This window comes from Balaenoptera acutorostrata, chromosome 20, assembly GCF_949987535.1.
Source record: "Balaenoptera acutorostrata chromosome 20, mBalAcu1.1, whole genome shotgun sequence".
NCBI lineage: Eukaryota > Metazoa > Chordata > Mammalia > Artiodactyla > Balaenopteridae > Balaenoptera > Balaenoptera acutorostrata.
The window spans coordinates 42,619,784-42,639,260 of record NC_080083.1 but is presented as its reverse complement, the minus strand read 5'-3'; the positions used below and the strand labels follow the sequence as shown (position 1 = coordinate 42,639,260).

At 57.3% G+C, this 19,477-nt stretch overlaps 1 protein-coding gene across 1 annotated transcript; it reads right to left on the bottom strand.

Moving 5' to 3' along the window:
* Positions 1–2,109: 2,109 nt before the first annotated feature.
* On the bottom strand, positions 2,110–19,232 carry KCNH4 (potassium voltage-gated channel subfamily H member 4). The gene is made up of 16 exons (XM_007177801.2): positions 18,946–19,232; positions 16,829–17,062; positions 16,362–16,508; positions 16,111–16,235; positions 15,088–15,331; positions 14,624–14,781; positions 11,734–11,941; positions 10,503–10,697; positions 9,867–10,066; positions 7,673–7,922; positions 6,501–6,745; positions 5,798–5,836; positions 5,251–5,603; positions 4,879–4,985; positions 4,045–4,118; positions 2,110–2,802 (listed from the first exon to the last, which is right to left on the bottom strand). The coding sequence occupies exons 1-16, from the start codon at positions 19,019–19,021 to the stop codon at positions 2,407–2,409; spliced, it is 3,051 nt and encodes a 1,016-aa protein (XP_007177863.2). The 5' UTR covers positions 19,022–19,232; the 3' UTR covers positions 2,110–2,406.
* Positions 19,233–19,477: the final 245 nt, after the last annotated feature.

Below are 19,477 nucleotides of genomic sequence, written 5' to 3'. Positions count from 1 at the left end.
CATCCCCAACCAGAACCGGCTCTTGTCTCTGATGCCAAATACTGAGCCAGACCACTTCTGCCTTGTCGCTCCCCATACATCCATAAATGCAGATTGGAACCACTTCTGTTTGTCCCCACTTTGCCCTTCCTGTGGATCAGGACTATTTCTATTTTTTCTGCTCCCCTCAGTATGGATTAGGACCACTTCTGCTTCTGCCCGCCCCCGACCCCCCAACACAGACCAGCATCTCCTCTGCTTCTGCATCCCACCCCCAGGGACACTACTCGGAACCTGTATGGAATCAAAGCTCTCCCTATAGACAGCTGTGGGCCTCGTTGCTATGACACCAGCCAACACCCATCATACTCTGGAGCCTGAGCTGGAGAATCGACCTGGCAACCTGTCTGGGACAACCTGCCACAAAGCTGCCCATATCTGGTCACCAGGGTGCCTCTAACATCCATAATACCCACCCCTGCAGTGATCATCAGAGAAGTGAAAGCTAAGAAAGAAGAGAGACCTTAGGAGAGCAAAGGGGATGGGGCAGAGCGGAATTCCTAGCAGGTTCTTGGCTGGTGACAAAGGCTTCCTCCAGACCCTGCTGTACCTAGCTTGCAACAGGTAGAGGATCGGTTAATGCAGTATTGGTGGGGAGTCCCATGGGCCACCTTTCCAGGACTGGAGGTGGACCTGAGTCAGGGCCCTTCCCACATACCATGTCTGAATCTGTGGCTTTGACCAGGTTGGGGGGAGGGTGGGTGTAATGGGCCCATAGTGACTCATTAAGGTTTCTGCCTCATCTCTGGGGCCTCTGGTGGCGTGAACATGGTGCCAAGTGGATTGGTTGGCACCTTTGCCCTCCTAGAGACAGCAACAGGGCCCTGGGGTACTGTGGGGGAGTGACTATCGTGTAGGTTCCTCCAAAGCCCTGGGGCTATCAGACCAACCTCCAGAAACAGCCAGAGCCAAAAACTACAAAAATAAAGAGTTTATTTCCTATCCAAAAGTGAGCCCAGGGTGTTGGGTGGTAAAGGAGAGCTGGAGACCGGGGTGAATTTTCAAGAAGTCAGGGCCCTGAGTGAGACCATATTGGAAGGGGGAGAACAGGCGTGGCTGAGGTCTGGGGGTGGGAGAGGGGGAGGAGTGCTGCTGGGACTGTTTCAAGTTGCTGGCAGCAGAAGAGACCACTTTCAGTGTCGGCCTGCAGAGAGACAGAAACAAAGATGTTGACAGGCCCAGGCCCAGGGGTAGAAATAGACACTACTGGGCCCAAAAGCCACCCACTGGGGTAAAGGAACCTGGGAGCACACTCTAAGGCAGGGATTGCAAACTGAGATACCCACAGAGACCAGATAAAGAATTCAAATGAGGGAAGCTAGCTGGGTGTCAGGAGATGATCAAGGAATGTGGGAAGTGCAAAGAAGTGGAGAGTGCAGGTCTCATCCAAAGAGGACAGTGGCCACCCAACACCAGCTGATTATTGCCAGGTGCGGCGTTGGCCCAGGGTCGCCAGATCTCCCGAATTTGTTTAGAGAAGCTGGAATATCTGGATTTCTATGTGAACTCTCCTGATTTTCGATGTGACAACTCATTCATATTTTGAAAAAAATGCTGTGAGAGTCAAAGAATACATATCTGGGGTCAACGATTCATTTCCTATGTGAGCTGTGGGGTAAGGTGAGCCCCTCCAGCTTGGGCTGATGGTGGGAGGCCTAAGAAGTCTTGGGTTACTCAAATGTCAGCCAGGGGACTTCCCTGGTGGTCCAGTGGTTAGGACTGGGAGCTTTCACTGCTGAGGGCCCGGGGTTCGATCCCTGGTTGGGGAACTAAGGTCCCACAAGCCGCACGGCGCAGCAAAAAAAAAAAAAAAAAAAAAATGCCAGCCAGGATTTCAAACCTACCCCTCTCGAAGCAACATTGCTTTCAAAGTCTCCAGCAGAGACCTGGGGGCTGGGACAAAAGACCTCATGGTATCACTAAGCTACCTCCGCACTGGAAACTGCAATCCATCCCTCTTGCTGTAGACACCAAGATCCTGCCTGCTCTTGCCTTAGTCTTCATTTCCCAGGCTGGATCTGGGGGCTTTTCCCTTCCCCTCTCTGCTCCCCCATCTCTACCTGCCTCCAGGTCCTGGGGAGAAAGCCAGACATCTCATCTGCCCAGCTCAGTGGGCACTGCGGTCCATCTCATGCCTGTTGGGTTCCACGGCCTCAGGTGGCTCCCCTCACAGAGGAGAACAGAGGAGGGTTTGGAAAAGGCAAAGGGTCAGAAGTGACCAGGCTTTGTTAAAAAGGTCAGAGAATCCAGAGCCAACCAGACCATCTGGTGGCTTCTAACCCAAGGCAGGAGGCCAAGGGGCCCAGCCCCTCCCTGGATGGCAGGCGTCAGTGCCCACCCCAAACAGGCCTGGGCCCGTGGCCAGGGTCAGTGGAACGTGTCTGACCTGGACTGGAAGCTGTGCCTCATGAGGCTTGAGTTCGGAGGTAAGGCCTCTGGCACTGGGGAGGGTCCCAGAGGGTCAGGCTCTGAGGGGTAAGGGGACAGCATGGAGGGTCTCAGGTCGGGGGGGGCAGCCCCCATCTCTGCTGTCCCCACACTGGCTGGGTAGTGGACCTCAGCGAGGGTAGTATCCTGGAGGCCAGGCAGTGGTCTGGACAAACAGGGAGAGATGCATGGAGGCCTCTGAGGTGCGCAAGGAGGATCTGGGGTCCAAGCCGAGACTGCTGGGTGGCCTGGGGGACCCAGCCTGGCCTGTAGCAGGTCCATCATGTGTCGAAGCTCCTGGCTAAGCTGAGACACTTCCCGGTTGAGACGGGAGATCTGTTGAAAACACATCAAATTGTCTCCCAGGTGCCGTAACAATCACCACCCTCCTAGGTGCACTCCCTTCTACAGTTTACAAAGCTCTTTCACACCCACTCTCTGCTCATGGCCACCCTGAGAAGAAGACAGGACAGGGCTTATTTTCGTCTAGATGTAAATCTAGATTTACATCCTCTTTCCAAAAAGGATTTGGGACGACAGCTATTGCTACTCCCCGCCACACACACTTTGACAAGATGTAGAAAAAAAGTGCTCAAAGAGGCCACACAGCTGCGAAGTGACAGATGCAGGCTTACTCTCAGGTGATACATCACATGAGCTCAAGTGTCTATTCAGCGTTTTTCAAATTTCAGGGAGTACAGAATCAACTGAAAAACTTGTCAAAATGCCAATCTCTGGGCCCCACCCCAGACATTCCAGATTGGGTGAAGCCCCGGAGTCTGCATTTTAACAGGTTCTCTGGGTACTGCTGGACACCCAAGTTGGGGAACCACTGGTCTAGAAGAACCGCATGCGGAAGCAGGGCTGACCTTGAATCCTACGGAACCGGGGCTGGCTCCGCCCCCAGCCTCAGGGCCTGCCCCAGCCCAGGTGCGCCCTGTGGGATGCCTGCTGTTTATCAGAACCCAGGCGAGCACTCCCGAGGGCTCAAGGGCTCAACCTGGCTGCTTTGTGGACGCAGCTCTGACATCCCTGAGGGGGAGGCGGAGGCACAGCCTGGGCAAACAGGATCAGGGCTCTTTCTGACCAGGATTCAGACCTGAGGGTCCAGGTCCCCTGGGGTTGAGGGCCTGCTCAGCCTCCCTGGCCTCTGCCCCACTCGTCGGGGGAGGGGGCCGGAAAGGACTGGAGCATGTGACTTGGTGGGGGGAGGGTCCCTGCAGGAGCAAATCCCATGGCGGTGGAGGGAGGAGAGGCCCTCTTTTCCCGCTGGACCACCTGAGCCAGCTGGAAGGAGGGGAAGTAGCTGTCCCTGAGTACTTACAATGTGCCAGGGACTGGGCCAGGCATGTATGCGCCCTCATCTCATCCTCACAACAACTCTGGGAAGAACGTATTGATTTCCCCATTTTCAGATGAGGAAGTTGAAGTTCAGAGTGATTGTGGGACTTGCCCAAGGTCTCCCAGCTAGTGTGAATATCCAAATTCAGGACTCTGGCTCCAAACCCTTTGAAATGCTCCTATACTAAGCACATCTCTGATCCCAAGGTTGGAGGGGAGGGGCCAGCCCCAACCCACCTCCTGGTTCAGCCTGCAGACCTTTTCCTTCACCTCCTCGGCCTCAGTGGCCACTTCCCGGCTGGGCATGGTCCCTGCAGACGGAGTGGGGAGAAGGGATGCTGGGTGAGTATAGGGAGCTCGAGTCCACAGCCTGGGCTGGGCCCTTCACTGGGCAGGCAGAGGGCAAGGGGAGAGGATGTTCTGGGGTCAGGATGCTGGGAAACCCAAGCTCTTCAGGATGGTTTCACGGCCCTATCACTTCCCCAGCCCCTCCCCAACCCACCCCACGGAGAAGCATGGAGCTTCTCTTTGGTATCTGTTTTGTTTTTGTTTTTTTTAGGCCACACTGTGTGGCATGCGGGATCTTAGTTCCCTGACCAGGGATTGAACCCGTGCCCCCTGCATTGGGAGCACGGAGTCTTAACCACTGGACTGCCAGGGAAGTCCCTTCTCTTCGGTGTCTGAACACAACTGCTCTCCTGGTCATACCTCTATACCTTTCACCAACCGCCTTGCTCCTCCCCTCAAACTCCTGCCCACCCTTTAAGACCCACCTCTAGTGTCCCCTCCTCTAGGAGGGAGGGTTAGAGGCTCCCTCCTCTCCCACCTCAGAGCCCTGTTCTTTGTCTCGGTCACGGCACTTAGCACCCTGTTCTGGAATCGTTTATCTGAGTACACAGGTGTCTCCCCCACTAGACTGGAAGCTCGCTAAGAGTGTGGACCAGGTCTGGGTCATCTGTGTGTTCCTAGCACAGCACCTGGCAGCTGGTAAACCCTTACTACATGTGGGATGGATGGATGGACGGCCGACGAATGGGTGACTGTGAGTTGAAGTCCACTGCTGGCCCTTACCTGTAGGAGGCGCCTGTGAGTGAGGCCTAGGGTGCTCAGGCCTCCTGCTGAACCGGAACGTAGGGGCCTCTGCTGTGCTGCCAGAGTCCTCAATGCCATCCACTATCCTGGGACGGAGGCAGTGGTCATCAGTCCCACAGGGAGAGGGTAAGGGCCAGAGCAGAGCAGGCAGAGGGTGAAAGGGGCTGTGGTGCCAGGGAGCTGGGGAGGAGCAGCCGTCAAAGAGGAGTGGGGTTGCAAGCTGTGGTGGATGAGGAAGGGTGGGGTGGGCAGATGGGGAGGAGCACTGGTCAGAATGCTGGGGACGGAGCCCAGAGAAGGTTCTGGAAGCCAGCAGGGGTATAGGGAAGGCAGGGGAGGCTGGCGTCTCACCGGGGACTGAGGTCCGGAGGTCCAAAGGTTCCCAGTGGGGGAATGAGAAGCTGGGGGGGCTTCCAGGCAGCAGAGCCCCTGGGGAGGCCATGAGGGGAGGGGCTGTGGCCCCGGCCAGCCAGGGCAGGGGAGGGGGTTGGGGACAAGGAAGGAGAGGAGACAAGGGCTGAGAATGGGGGCAGCTCCTCCCCCAAAAGGCTGACCAGGGAGCCCCGGGGCCGTGCTGGGCTGAGGTTGGGCAGCAGGAGGGACCGCCGGGGCCTGGGACCACCTCCAGGCTCGGCCCCAGCCTCAGCCTCTGTGACGGATGGCTGGGTCTTGTCTGAGGAGGAGCCCAGGCTCTCCGAGCGGGGCTGTGGGCAGAGGGGGCAGCTGATGTCACAGGGCAGTGACCAACAGGCGCCTTCAGTAAGCATCAGCCTTCACTGGCGGTTGCTGCTCCCCACCCCCTCTCCCTTCACCCTGCAGCACAGCAGCCAAGGAAAGGTGCCCCCCACTCCCGTCTTCTCCCATGCAACCTCAACCCCACCCAGGAAGGGTGCGTTACCTGGGAGAGGCGAGGGGATCGGGAAAAGCGGCAGAGGCCCTGCAGGAACACGGGCGGGGGAGGGGGGGCCGGGGTTCAGGCTGACTCACACCTCCCCGCTCCCCCGGTGCAGCACCTCCTAGTCCCACCCATCAGTGTCATGGGGTTTGAGAATGTGGGGCCTTTTTGTGGAATTGAGTCAGAGATACCCCCAACTCCGACTCAGAGAAATCCTGAGTGGCAACATAAGTCTGAAAAGCAGTAAAAGACCAAGGTCTAAGGTGTAAATGACAGACTTGGCCCAGAGCCTAAACCAAAACGGGCCCAGGAAACATTTGGTGAGTGAAGAAGAGGAAGCCCCAGGGGATGAGGCCCAGTCCAGAGAGGGAGGGAATTGATGGAGGAGGAGCACACGAAGTGGGGGGGTGGGTCCTTTGAGGAGTCTGGAGTGAGGCGGAAGCGGGGCCAACAGGAGATGGGTCAGCAGAGTTGGAAGTAGACGTGGTGAGAGATGGTCCTTGGGGTTGGATAATGGCCAATGGAGTAGGGTCAGTGGGTTGGAAGATGTTAAGCATGGAAGGGGCAATGGAAGGGGGTGGCTGGAGTTGAGAGGTGATGTTTTCAGGGTGGAAGGAATTCATGAAGCTCTGTCTGGGGCTGGGGGGTGGTCTACTTTGAAGGAGGCGACCTCGGAGGAGGTGGAGGCCATAGGGAGTCTACATACATTGGTGTCAGAGCCCTGGCGCAGGTTGAAGGTGAGGTCCCGGGGCAGGCCAGCCCTGAACGCAGCCCCGTACTCAGGATAGAGCCTCAGGACTTCAGCCAGCCCTCGGCTGCTCAGTTGCTGCAGGCCACAGTAGGTCAGTGCCTTCACGTCTGCGCTGGTCTTCAGCACGCAGCTTGGAGCTGTACCTGACCCAGGCTCCTGCCCTGCCTCAGGGATATCTGCCCCAATCAGGTCTCCTTTTCCTGTGGGTAAGAGACGGGGACAGTCAGCTGTGGCAGAGGGACCAAGAGGATATTAGTGGATATGAGGGATGGTCAATGTGTTTGAAGGATGGCTGAAGGAGGGGGGTGTCAATCGATGGGATTGGTGGAAATAATGGAGTCGGCAGAAGGTCAGTGGAGAATGACTGGTGAAGTTGGGAGACAGTCAATTGGGGATGTCAGTAAAGCTAGAGAAATGATCGATGGAACTGAATGATCAATAAAGAATGGCCAAGGACTTCCCTGGTGGTCCAGTGGTAAAGAATCCGCCTTGCAATGCAGGGGACATGGGTTCAATCCCTGGTCAGGGAACTAAGATCCCACATGCCACGGGGCAACTAAGCCTGCATGCCACAACTACTGAGCTCACACGCCTCAACTAGAGCCTGCATGCTGCAAACTACAGAGCCCATGCGCCACAACTACAGAAGAGAAAACCCACACACCACAGCTAGAGAGAAGCCCGCGCGCTGCAACGAAAGATCCCACAGGCCTCAATGAAGATCCCACATGCTGCAACTAAGACCCGACGCAGCCAAAAATAAATAAATAATAAATTAATTTTTAAAAATAAATAAATGAAAATTAAAAAAATAAAGAATGGCCAGAAGGGTCAGTTAAAGGGTAGAGGTCAATGGAGTTGAGGGTCGATGGAAAAGGGTCAGTGGAGTTGGGAGATGGTGCAATGCGAAAGGATCAGTTGACTTGGGGGACAGTCACTGGGGAAGGGTTGATGGGTTCAGGGATGGCCAATGGGATTAGGGGAGAGCCCAAGGGGTATGGTCTAAAAGGGATGGTGGTAGGGAGCCAGGACCAAGAGAGAGTACCCAGTCCCTAGATTCCTGGCCACTCCCAAGGCCTCTGGGGGAAGGTTTTGGGGTAGGTAGAGGGTGGTGGTGGGATCCTCACCCAGGATGGCCAGCACCATGTTGTCCCGGAGCACCTCCAGTGAGCCGGAGCAGACATAGTAGTGCGCCTGCAGGGCGTCCCCGCGGCGCAACAGGTACTCGCCCGGAGCGCAGAACGAGGTCTTGATGTGCAGGGAGAGGGCCCGCAGGCAGCCCCTGCTCGCTGCTCCAAACAGTGGCAGCTGCAGGATCTCCCGATTCAGGTGCATAGCAATGTCAGCTCTCAGCTCGTCTGGGAAGTCACGCAGTAACTGCATAAGGGGCATAAGTCATTCTGGCCATCCCCCTGAAGCTGCTACTTGAGCTCTACAGATGTGCTGAGCTGTCTCCAAGGACAGAGCTCAAGTTACCCATTTCTGACCTTCAGGAAGACTTCTGTGTGTCTCACCTCAATTTGACTTGTGTGTGGACCTCCCAACCCAAGTCCCGGGGCAGAGACTAGGTCTTCTCCTGTCTGTCCACTGCTCACGGCTACACACACTGGTCACGCACACATCCTGGTTACTCAACCCCACGTATGCAAGGACCATCCCTGGTGGATCAGCCTTCAACTGGAAGTCAGGAGACTAGAAATCAGCTCTGCATAAATCCCTGTGGACTTTGGGCAATCCATTTCCTCTCTCTGGGCCTCAGTATCCCCATCTGTAAAACGCAGGGTTACACTAGACCTTGAATTTTACCACTGACCTCCCAGGGGCCAAACTTAATGTTCATGGTTCGGTTCCATCCTCGTCTTATGGAGCCCCTCGGCCACTCTGGCTTGCTTACCTCTCCCTCTTGTCCCCCTTTCTTCCCCAGGCTCTTCCTCAGCTATCTTCTCACTGTCCACACTCTCCCTGTATCATGGCAACCAGCCAGGACTTCTACCTCCCTGTGAGCCCGGAGCCCTATCTCTGGGTCCAGACCTGTATTTTCAACTACCCACGGGGCAACCTCCACCTGGATCCCCCTAGGCACCACCCCTCATCATGGCCCAACCCTGGACTCTCACTTTCACCCCTAAGTCCAATCTTCCTCCTGTAATGCCTCCATCCCACCCTTAGCCAAAACCAGAAACCTGGGAATCACTTTGAGCTCCTTTCCTGCAACCAGCGCATCACTAAGTCCCAAGGCTCCTGCTCTCAGAAATACCTCCTGGGGCTTCCCTGGTGGCGCAGTGGTTGAGAATCTGCCTGCCAATGCAGGGGACACAGGTTCGAGCCCTGGTCTGGGAAGATCCCACATGCCGCGGAGCAACTGGGCCCGTGAGCCACAACTACTGAGCCTGCGCGTCTGGAGCCTGTGCTCCGCAACAAGAGAGGCCGCGACAGTAAGAGGCCCGCGCACCGCGATGAAGAGTGGCCCCTGCTCGCCGCAACTAGAGAAAGCCCTCGCACAGAAATGAAGACCCAACGCAGCCAAAAATAAATAAATAAATAAATAATTTAAAAAAAGAAAAGAAAATAAACTTGTTTAAAAAAAAAAAAAAAAAGAAATACCTCCTGGATCTGCAGGCCACTCCCCAGCCTAAAAATGTGGCAGGATAAAATCTACATCCAAGGCCATCCATGAGCTGGGCCTGCCCACCTCCCCAGCCTGGTCTCTTCACTCCTCTGTCCCTCATCCCTCCACAGCGCTCACACACCCCTTCCTGAAGGCTCACTGAACTACTTCCAGTTCCCTGAACTCACCCTGCTCTTTTGCGTCAGTATTTCCAGACCTGTGTTCCTAATGCTCTTTCTGCCTGGAATGGCCTTCTGGCCCCAGGCCAATTTTCTTCTTGTCCTTCACGATGTCCCCTCTTCTGCGACACCTTCCCTGCCTCCTCTAGGCCCAGACACAGTGAGGGCCCCACTGCACCAACTCCCTCCAGTACAGTCCCATTCACAGCTTAACTATTTGTTTACCCGTCTGCCTCCCTCACCAGACTGGTGCCTTCCTGAGGGCAAGGGCTGGGGGTAATCGTTCCCCAACCCCCTGTGTCCAGCACAGAGACTGGCCGGAAGCAGGTGCTCGAAAATGGTGGCTGAAGGGAGCATGGCATTAGCCGTGTGTAAAGGAAAAGGGATGTGGATTCCGGTGGGTGCGTGTGCCCTTGTGAACAGCACCTCGTCTCCCCGCACCCCATTTGCCTCCAGCCCAAACGCTGAGAGGCAGCGACCCCTTTCCCACTGCACCTCCACGCGCCGGGTACCACCGGGAGCCCCGCGCGCTACCTCGTTGGCGTCGATGCCGCTGTTGACTGTCCACGTGGTCTGGAAGTACTCGAGCATGCGCTGCTTGAGCGGCCGGGGCAGGCGGTGCACACGGATGAAGTCCTTGAGCTCCTTCATGCGGCTGTGGTAGAGGGAGCGGCGCGAGTACATGCGCTGGATGATGGCCGTCACGTTCCCGAATACCACTGCGTGCATCAGCGCTGCGGCGCACAGCGGGCAGTCAGGGGCGGCCACCCCTCCGGCCTCCTCCCCCCGCAACCCCCCCTGCCCTGGATGGGTCTCTGGATTCCCGGGGGAGGGGCAGGTGAACCAGTGGGCTCCTGCGTGCCTAGGTGCTGGGTTGGGGCGGGGAATAGAGGGTGGTCCTGAGAGGGGTCAGACCCGATGCTCCTCTCATGCCCACCCGCCCCATGAAGTCATGAACTTGGGCTTCCCATTCCTTTTGCAAGAGACCCTCCTGTTTGTGGCATCATCCCCCCAGGGCCGGCACGTAGCAGGTGCTGAGCAAACACCTATGAATAAATGCACGAGTGTCTGGTCGTGGGTGGACACCTTGCCTTCCCTGGGCCTCAGTTTCCCCACCCGCACGCTGGGTTTAGCAGGGCCACCCCGGGGGCTTGGCAGGCCCGGCCTCACCGCCTATGAGCATCGTGCAGATGGAGAAGATCTTCTCGGCTTCAGTGTTGGCGCACACGTTGCCAAAGCCCACGCTCGTGAGGCTGCTCAGCGTGAAGTAGAGCGCAGCGATGTAGGCGCTGCGCCGCGATGGGCCACCCGCAGAGCCGTTGACATAGGGCACCTCCAGCCGCTTGCCCAGCTCGTGCAACCAGCCTAGGGGGTGGAGGGATGCAAGGAGCCCCGGCTGCGTGAGCAGTGGAGAATGGGGTTTCCTTGAGCTGCCTTCACTTGACCTTGGTCGAGTATTCACAGAGGCGAGGGGAGGTTTGCACAGGAAATGTGAGGAGCAGCCCGTGCCCGGGCCTCCCCACGGTGAAGTGGTTACCGTTGCAGTTCAAGGCTACCAACTCCCTACACGGCTGACTGTTTAGGGGCCCCTTCCAGTCCCTAATAGTTTAAGTGCTTCCTGTGTACAGCGTGCTGGGACTTGACCCAAACATGCTCCCTGAGCTGGTGGAACTTACAGTCTGGAGGGGAAAGACATGAAATAAATCATTACAGGTGGAAAGCAGCTACTAAAAAGGAAGTATGTCTTCGGAATCATAATGGGTTAGGGAGAGCCAACCCAGTTTGGTGGGGGGTATGGTTCCTGAAGGGCTCCCTTAAGACAGAGCATTTTGGTTGAGACCACAAGGATAGAAAAGTCACTTAGGAAGAAGGGAGGGAAGACAAAAGGGAGAGGATTCCAGAGAGGAAAACACGTTCAAGGCCCAAAGTGAGAAAGCAGTACATCCTGGGTGCTGGAGGGAGGCCAGGGTGGCAGCAGCACAGGGGGCCTGGGAGGAAGGGAAGTCAGGTAGGGGTAGAGAGGGCTGCAGGACCACCACGTACGGTGTGGACTGAGCGTGGACTTTATTTTGAGGGCAGCGGGGAGCCACCAAATGAGTCCCGTCAGGAGTCTCTGCCCAAAACACCTTCCCCACCTTCAGAGTGTTTCCCGTACTGTATTTTGATTGCCTGTCACCGGTCTTGCTCCCCTGCTATGCTGTGAGTCCCCCCAAGGCAGAGCCCATGGCTTCAAATCAGCATTCCCAAGCCCGATCCGGCAAGGAGCTCATGCATGTTTATCGGATGAGTGGAGGAATGTGGGGTAGGGGTGGGGGTCCTGGCGGAGGTGTCAGCTTGGGGGCCTGCGTGGACAGGGCAGGTGGAGGGGCGGTCAGTGAAAGCCTTGGGGTCAATGGCTCACCGATGTCCCAGAGCAGCGGGTCGTTGGCCTGCATCTCCCGGCGCCCGATGACATACCAGACGCAGGCCATCCAGTGGGCGAGGAGCGCAAAGACGGACATGAGCAGCGTGAGAACCACGGCGCTGCACTGCGAGTACCGCTCCAGCTTCTGCAGCAGCCGTAGCAGCCGCAGCAGCCTCACTGTCTTCAGCAGGTGCACCAGCGACGTCTGCGGGAGTGCGGGCGGTGGGGGAGACTGTCAGCAGGCCCCCCACGTCCCTTGCCAGCGCCTTGCCACCAGCTGCCCCGGAGCTAGGGGAAGCTGCCCCAGGAAAAGTATCCCGGCTGTGCTGAGAAGGTGAGCAGGAAATGCAGGGGGGAGAGGATAACACTGAAACTAATGATGGCTAACAGTAAGCATTACGTGTGTCAGGCACTGGGCTAAGTATTTGTAATCCTCATTAAAAAAGTATGCCTTCAGTCCAATTACCATCATCATTCCCAGTTTGCAGAGGAGTAAACTAAGGTTCAGAGAGGCTACTGACTTGCTCAAGGTCACAGACCAAGGAAATGATGGAGCTGGGACTCAAATCTGAGATGACACCAAAGTCCGTTGTGTGCTCTACTGCCTCTTAGCACCTCAGCTGGTGAAAGGGCAAGTCAGGGTCAGAGGCGGGGCAACAGACAGAAATTTCTCTGGCCCTTGCTCAAAGTCCCCAGTGTCCTAGGTACAATCAGCTGTGGACAGGGGAAGGTTTAGGGACCTCACCCCTTGCGGGTCAGCTGCAGATGAGAGGGTCACACCGAAATGCTGAGGGAAGGAGAGCAGGGATGAGGGTGCTTGGGCTGTGAGGTCTCAGCCCTTGTGGGGTTCAGTGACGGTTGATGGAGCTAGTGGCACCTAGGAAGGGTCCTGTAAACGTCAGCTAACGTTACCACTCTGACTGTTTTCGTTGTGCTTTGATTAGCCTTCCAGTCTTAGGTGATGAGCAGGTGGGGGCTTATCTTCTTGCTACTCTGGGTGGGGCAGCTTGGAGGCTAGGGCTGGGGGCTCTGGGGCAGCGTCTGGGGATCTCGGTATGAAGGCCCTTCACTGTCCTTTCAGGGGCCTCCAGCAGCATCCCCCATAGCCCTGGCCCTACACAGCTCCTGAGTCACTGCCTGCCATTTTCTCTAATTTTAGGCAAGGGAGTTGGAGAGGAGGTGGCTTTGATTCCCCCACATGGACACTCTCCAGGGCTTAGCGCCTGCCCCCAGCTTCCAGAGCTCCTGACTCCAACCTTGAGTTCTTCAAGGCTTCCCTTTGTCACCTGCCCCTGGGCCCCACTCCCTTGGGGCCCTCCTCTCATTCTCCTTGGACCAGAATGTCTCAGGCCTGGCCGCTTCAAGTCCACAGCTCTTCCGGTGCCTACTTATCCTCCATCTTTGCTCTGCCTCGCTCCAGCCCCACATTGCTCCTCCTCTCCCCTCATGCCAGGCCATCCGCTCAGGTACCCTGGTTTCCCGGGAAGCAGGGTAGCGTGTTGGAAAGAATACCAGACCAGGAGTCTAGAGACCTGGTTCCAGTCTCCTGCCTGCCACTGCTAGCTGTGTGACCTTCAACAAGCCACTCAACCTCTCTGAGCCTCTGCATCTGCCTCTGAGAAAGAGAGAAACGAGAATCTGCCCTGAAGGGTTACTGTGAGGTTCGTATGTGATGATGTGTGAAAGAACTTAGTAAACTGTAAAGTGGTCCTGAAAGTACCAGAGGAGGGGGGACTGCCTGGTGGGCACAAAAACCGGGGGCGGGGGGTGCACTCAGGGGAGGGGTGGGGAGCCCTGCTTGGAATGGCTGGAGCCTCAGGGCAGACACACCTACATGCACGTGTGTGGGAGCGTGCACACACGTGTACACAGCCAGGAGAAGAGGCCCACAGCCCGTTGGCGGCTAGTTAAATCCGGCTGCGTGTAGGTGGTTTCCCGCTATAGCTGAGGGTGGCAGGGAGAGGAGCACACAGGGAAACTGCTCCCCACCTCCCCACTCAGCAACCAAGGGGGTCTGGGGACACGGGGTGGGACTCCCTCTTCCTGGGCCAGAGAAGACCTAGTATCTGCCAGCTGGGTTCAGAGCTGACCACCTAGGGCGCCTCCAGGCAGTCCCCAGGGAGCTGAGAGGATGCAGGTCCTGGGACTCTCCGCCTCCAAATCCGCCCCGCAGCCTCTACCTCCCTGTCTTGGCTTACTATGCTCCCCCTAGATGCTCCCTCTTCTTGTCTCCTGCCCGCCAGGTCCTAGTCTGTCTAAGGTCTAGCTCTGCTCTCACCTGCTCCCACAGGAACCCTTCCCAGACCACCCTAGCCTCTGCCCAACTGCCATGCTTTGGCTTCCTAGGCACTGGCCAGATTTCAGCTCATTTTTGCAGGAGCCCACGTTCCAGCCTGGAACTCCAAGGTCAGCTAGCTCCGTGCCCAGCCCCCACGCAGCAATACCTTGGTCCCATCTTGCACTCCATTCAACTCTTTTGTTCCTGCTGTCCCCACCAGCTTAGCTACCGAGAGGCTGAATTCTTATCACTTTTCTCCACAGTGACCATGCCACACACAGTGCTTTGCAGACAGCTAAATGCTCATCCTTTGTTTGTTAAATAGAAATGTGAAAAGTGCCACTCATTTGGCTTCAGACCAATGCCGCCTTGGTAGCCCTACTTAGCTTTTCATTTGTCTCAGCTTCCCTCAGAGATTGTGAGCTGAGCTCCCCAAGAGCACAGACCCTCTCGGACCCTTCTCAGCTTCTAGCACTGGGCTCTGCCCATCACAGATGCCTGACAAATATTCGCAGATGACTGAGTCTGGGACTGAGGTGGGTCCCTTAATGGGAGATGCTGTGCTGAAGTTGGGCAGCTAGGCTGCAAGGTGGGACAGGGATCACTTACCACGGTGATGTTGAAGACGTAAAGCAGGTCAAAAGGCAGAGCAGCAATAAGGTCAACAAAGAACCAGGTGGCCAGATAGTGGAGGCCAATGGAACGAGGAGCAGAGACCACTTGGCCGGACTGGGACACATAGGTGGTGCGGAAGTTCAGGATGATATCTGGGGGTGCAATAGGCTGTTACTAGGGGGCCTTGGCCAAGGGCAAGAGACTCAGAATGGAGTTGGACGCAGGAATGGGGAAGATGCATTGGGCTTCAGGCTGGTCCTTAGGGAGGAGAGGTCTAAAGGCTGAAGTCTCCAGGGGTCAGGGGTCAGGGGTCAGGGCTCACAGACCATGAGGACTAAAAGACCCAGAAATGGGTAGGCTCTGACTGCCTGGGTCCTGCAGGCCCAGGATGGAGCGAGGCTTGGATGAGTGGGTCCCTCCAGCCCACCAGCCAGGGTACGTGGGGCAGAGCGTCTAACCGAGGATGAAGAGCATCTCCACGGCAATGTCGCTGACAAGGGTGTGTCGGGAAGTGATGGGGGTGTCGTCATCATCCGAGAAGCAAACATTGTAAGGGACGGTGACTGCAACGTAGAAGGTGGCGAGGAGGATGAGGCCGTCCCAGATGGCCTTGGGCACGCTGTAGTGGAGGAGGAGGCAGCGGGACCCCCCCACGGAGGCCACCTTGTATTCGGGCACTGATGGCTTTGGCTCAAACACGTTCTAAGGGGAGAGGGGTGGCGGTTGGGGACACTTGGGGGAAAGAGGAGCCAAAGCTGGGGGGAGGGAGAGGTAAGGAATGGGGAAGGGGAGAGTGGGCACTGCAGGCCTGACCACGAGAGGAGGTAGAACGTGCAGGAGAGGGGGTCGGGGCTGGCACCTGACACTTCCTTCCTCTGCCAACTTACTGCTCAAGCCCCCTTTTGTATCAATCATGTTTTTTTGGGGGGGCAGGTATTTCTAAGGATTGACCTTCACCCTGCTTGAGAAGGTGATTATGACAAATCAGGCACAAGCCCTGGCTTGAGAGGTCACTAGCTTCTCCTTCAAGTTCCTCTTGGGTTCTAGGGGTGCAGTGGAGGATAAGTATACCCCAGGGATGAGGGGAGGATGGCATGGTGCACCCCATTCGCTGTAGCCATAACACACTGCACAGACGGTTAGAGACCCATGGCTTCACCAGGGTCTTAGGAGTGGTACACAGGGCTAGATGCCAGGCCCCCAGTGGGGGTTTTCTCCCTGGAACCACAGTTAGTGATTTCGTACCCCCACCTTGTGACATCATCAGAGCAGGGTAATGGCAATCACAAGGAAGCAAGGGAGATGGGGATGGAAGGAGACGTGAGGGAACATGGGATAGAGCAGAGAGCCATACATGAGAAATGGGCGGACAGAGGAAAAAGCTTCTGGAGGGAGATCAGACAGACAGAGAAACAGGGACACAGTAACAAGGCTGCCTCAGAAACACGGCTGGAAGATGCTGGGGTGGAGATAGGACTCACATTGGTTTTCATGCCTCCCTGGCCCCGGCGGCCAAAGTGGCCAGTCAGCCGGTGTAGGACAGTATGGCTCTGCCTCCTGGTGGATCGAAGTCTCGAGCTGGCCCCCCTCCTGCCAAGGGAGTTTTCTGTTGGGAAGAAGGGTACGGAGATAAGTGGGGGCACACCCCATGAGGCTGAGTAGGGAGCGGTCTTCTGTGACCTTGGGCAAGGACTTCTGAGCATTCATGCCTTCTCCCCAGTCTTGCAGTTACCATGAGTACTGTCACTGTGGCCTCCTGGGGGGCCAAGTCCTGGGCCTCCACTCTGAGTGATGTCCTTGAAGGAAAAGAGGAAAAGTACAACCTCCCCCATCTCATTCTTGATGGGCATCATGTCCAGGAGGCACCAAAAGGCCGAGCCTGTAGGTGTGGAGAGATGGAGGGAGAGGGTGAGCAGCCCATGGCATCTCTTTCTCTTTCATCCCCCTTGGTTCCTGGGCATAGTCAAAGGGCTTGGCCAAGGTTTAGTGCTGGAAAGAAGCCCAGAGATTATGTCAGCTATCTCCTTCACCTTCCTGATGGGAGAACCACGGCCCAGAGAGGGTCAGGGATGCACTCAGTGTCACACAGTCAGCTTGTGGCAGTGTGGGGACCAGCACCCAGGCTTCCACTGTGCCAAGTGGACTCTGGCTAAGGCCTGTGGTCTGGGCAGGACTGCAGGGCAGGCCAGGCCCCCTCACCATCCTTTCGGTAGAAGCAGATTTCAGCCCGGTGCTCCTGATGGCCCTCCAGGGCCTTGTGCAGCCTCTGCAGGGCTGGCTCACTGGTCTCTGGACCGTAGAGGAAACGGCAGTTGCAGGTTTTCTGCATGACCTCAGTGCGGCCGTAGCCTGTGAGCTCACAGAAGCCGTCGGAGCAGTAGACAATGGGAAAGCCCCGTGGACCCTGTGTGTTGGCCAGCAGGAAGTTGCTGTCTGTGGGAAGAAGAGGTCAAGGTCAGGTCAAGGCCAGGAGGAGAGCTCAGCTTCCAGGTGGGCCATACCTCCCCCAAGCTGTGGTCAGAGATCCCAGAGCCAGAAGCTTCCCAGGCTCCCATGTGATTCCTGGATCCCCTTTGGGATATTCTGAAATGAGAGTAAGAAGAGATAGAGCAAAAGGACAGGGACTTAAGGGTGGGAGAATTGGGAGAGGGACTACTAGGGGGTTGGAAAAGGAACCCCGTGAGGTCATGAGGTTCATCCTCCTGCCTTCAAGCTGGTGAGCTGTCACTGTAGGAGGCAGCACAGCATGGTAAGGGCATGGGCTCCAGCACCCACCTCTGCCACTTACTGGCTGTGTAACCTTGGGCAAGTTAATGAACTCTTCTGTGCCTCACCTTCCTTATCTGAAAGGTGGGGGATAATATGTCTTCCTTGCATGGTTGATGTGGGAGTTACATGAGTTACCTGGGAAGAACAAATCCTGGCACATAGTAAGTGTTACACTGAGAAGGTGAAATGATGTCCCGCATTTGCCCAGCTTTCAAAGTACATCCATAGCCACTATCCTATCATCCTATTAGAGAGTGAACAGGGCAGAGATTCTGGTGATATCATGCCCATTTTATTGATAGGAAACCCAAAGGCAGAGATTATCCAAACTCACAAATCTCCTTTGTTGGGGGAGGAAGACAGTGATGGGTAGCATCCTTATTCCCTGCCTTTCAGGAAAGGTCCTCTTTTTAGCATCCCTTAGCTAATTTCAGAGGGTCTGTCCCAGTGCTCAAAGTCTGACAGGCTTGAGCAATGAAGGTGTGACTCCAGCAACCCCAGCAACAGAACCTGAGCTGGCTCCCTCCAGCTCCAGTGGGCGGGAGGCCTCAGGGGGGCTCTGTGGGCCATCTAGGGACAGTCTCAGCTGAGGGAAGGGATCTGAGACACAACCAGTCCTGGGGCGCTAGGAGGGGAGAGTGTCTGGGGGTGGAGCGGCTGATGGGGATACTGCAGGTGCCTGGGAGGCGCTGGGCCCTGGGCAAGCAGCCTCCTTCTTCCATCCCAGGCCCGTTGCCTGGGTGATGGGCGCTATGGAAACAAGGGAGGTGTGTGTGGGGGCGGGGTGGGGAGGCGGGTAGGGCCCCGGCGGCTCGGTTTCCGCCCTCAGGTACCGCTCCCCCCATCCCAGCCAGGGTGTCCCAAGGGGGGCAAGGGGAGATCTCTCAGTACCAAAGTAGGAAAAGGGAACGGCGGGAGAAGAGGCGGGTAAGGAGGATTGTGGCTGTCCAAGGTGCTGAATCTGGAACCCAAGCTGGGATGGGGGGGGTAAGCAGTTCCCTGTGTCACACAGACCGCCCCCCTCTTCCTGCCTCACCTCCCTCAGACACAGAAGCTCTACGACTCGGGGGCGCGTGACCTCAATCCAAGCTACGTCCTGCCGAAGTCTGATCTTTTCTCTCTCTTTTTCTTCTGAGGGAAGTGGCTGCTGGAGTCTTCTGGGAGTAGACCCCAGAGCGTCTGCACATTTCGTCCCACCTCCGCGTCTTGGATACCCCCTCACACGCCTCCAGCAGAGCTCAGCCCGAGAGTGGGCGGCTCCCAAGGACTCTTCTCCGCTTTGCCGCACAAAGAGCCTTTCCTGCTTCCAGTCACACAACCCCAACCTTGGCCCCCCCCACACTCTTGGTCCTCGCCCGCCTCCCCTCCCAGGGCGCTCCCAGTCCTGTTCCTTTACCGCGGCTTGGCTTTGGGAGTTCCTAGACCCTCAACTCCACTCTCTCTCCTCCCCTCGGGTCTCTCTCACCATATCCAGGAGACCCGCGCCAGCGCCGAAGGAGACTTGACCCCTAGCTCGAACCCCCAGCCTCAGCCTCCGGCCCACTCACGCGTGCGGTCGAAGCGGGTGGCGATGGTGTCCAGGAAGGTGTTCTGCGGGGCCAGTAACCCCTTCATGACCGGCATGGCCTCGGGGCGCGGGCTCGAGGCGCGGCGCTGGGGGGCGTTCAGCGCGGCCGGGCCGGAGGGGGCGCGCTGCCGGCGAGGCCGGGGCGGCCCATTCGCCCGCCTGCCTCCTCCCCTCCCTCTCGGCGCCGCCGCCGCCTCTCTGCCCCGAATCCAGCGGCTCTCCGCTCGTCTCGGCGCCGCCTCGGTCCCCCCCACCTCCCGACGGGCCAGGTTCTTTCCCCCGGGCTCGGCCCGCGCCCGCCACGTGGCCCCGCACGGGGAGGGGCCACCAGAGGCACCCTCACCCCTCTCTGCTGCTCTCCTCCGGGTGGGGAGCGGCCCACGCGTGTCTCTCCCGCAGAGAATTCGGGACACGCCCACCCAGAGCCGAGGCTCCAAGAGGTGGGGCAGGGCTTGAATGACAAACACGCCCACCTTCCAGGGTGGCCACGCCCCCACGCGTGTTTCCCTGGC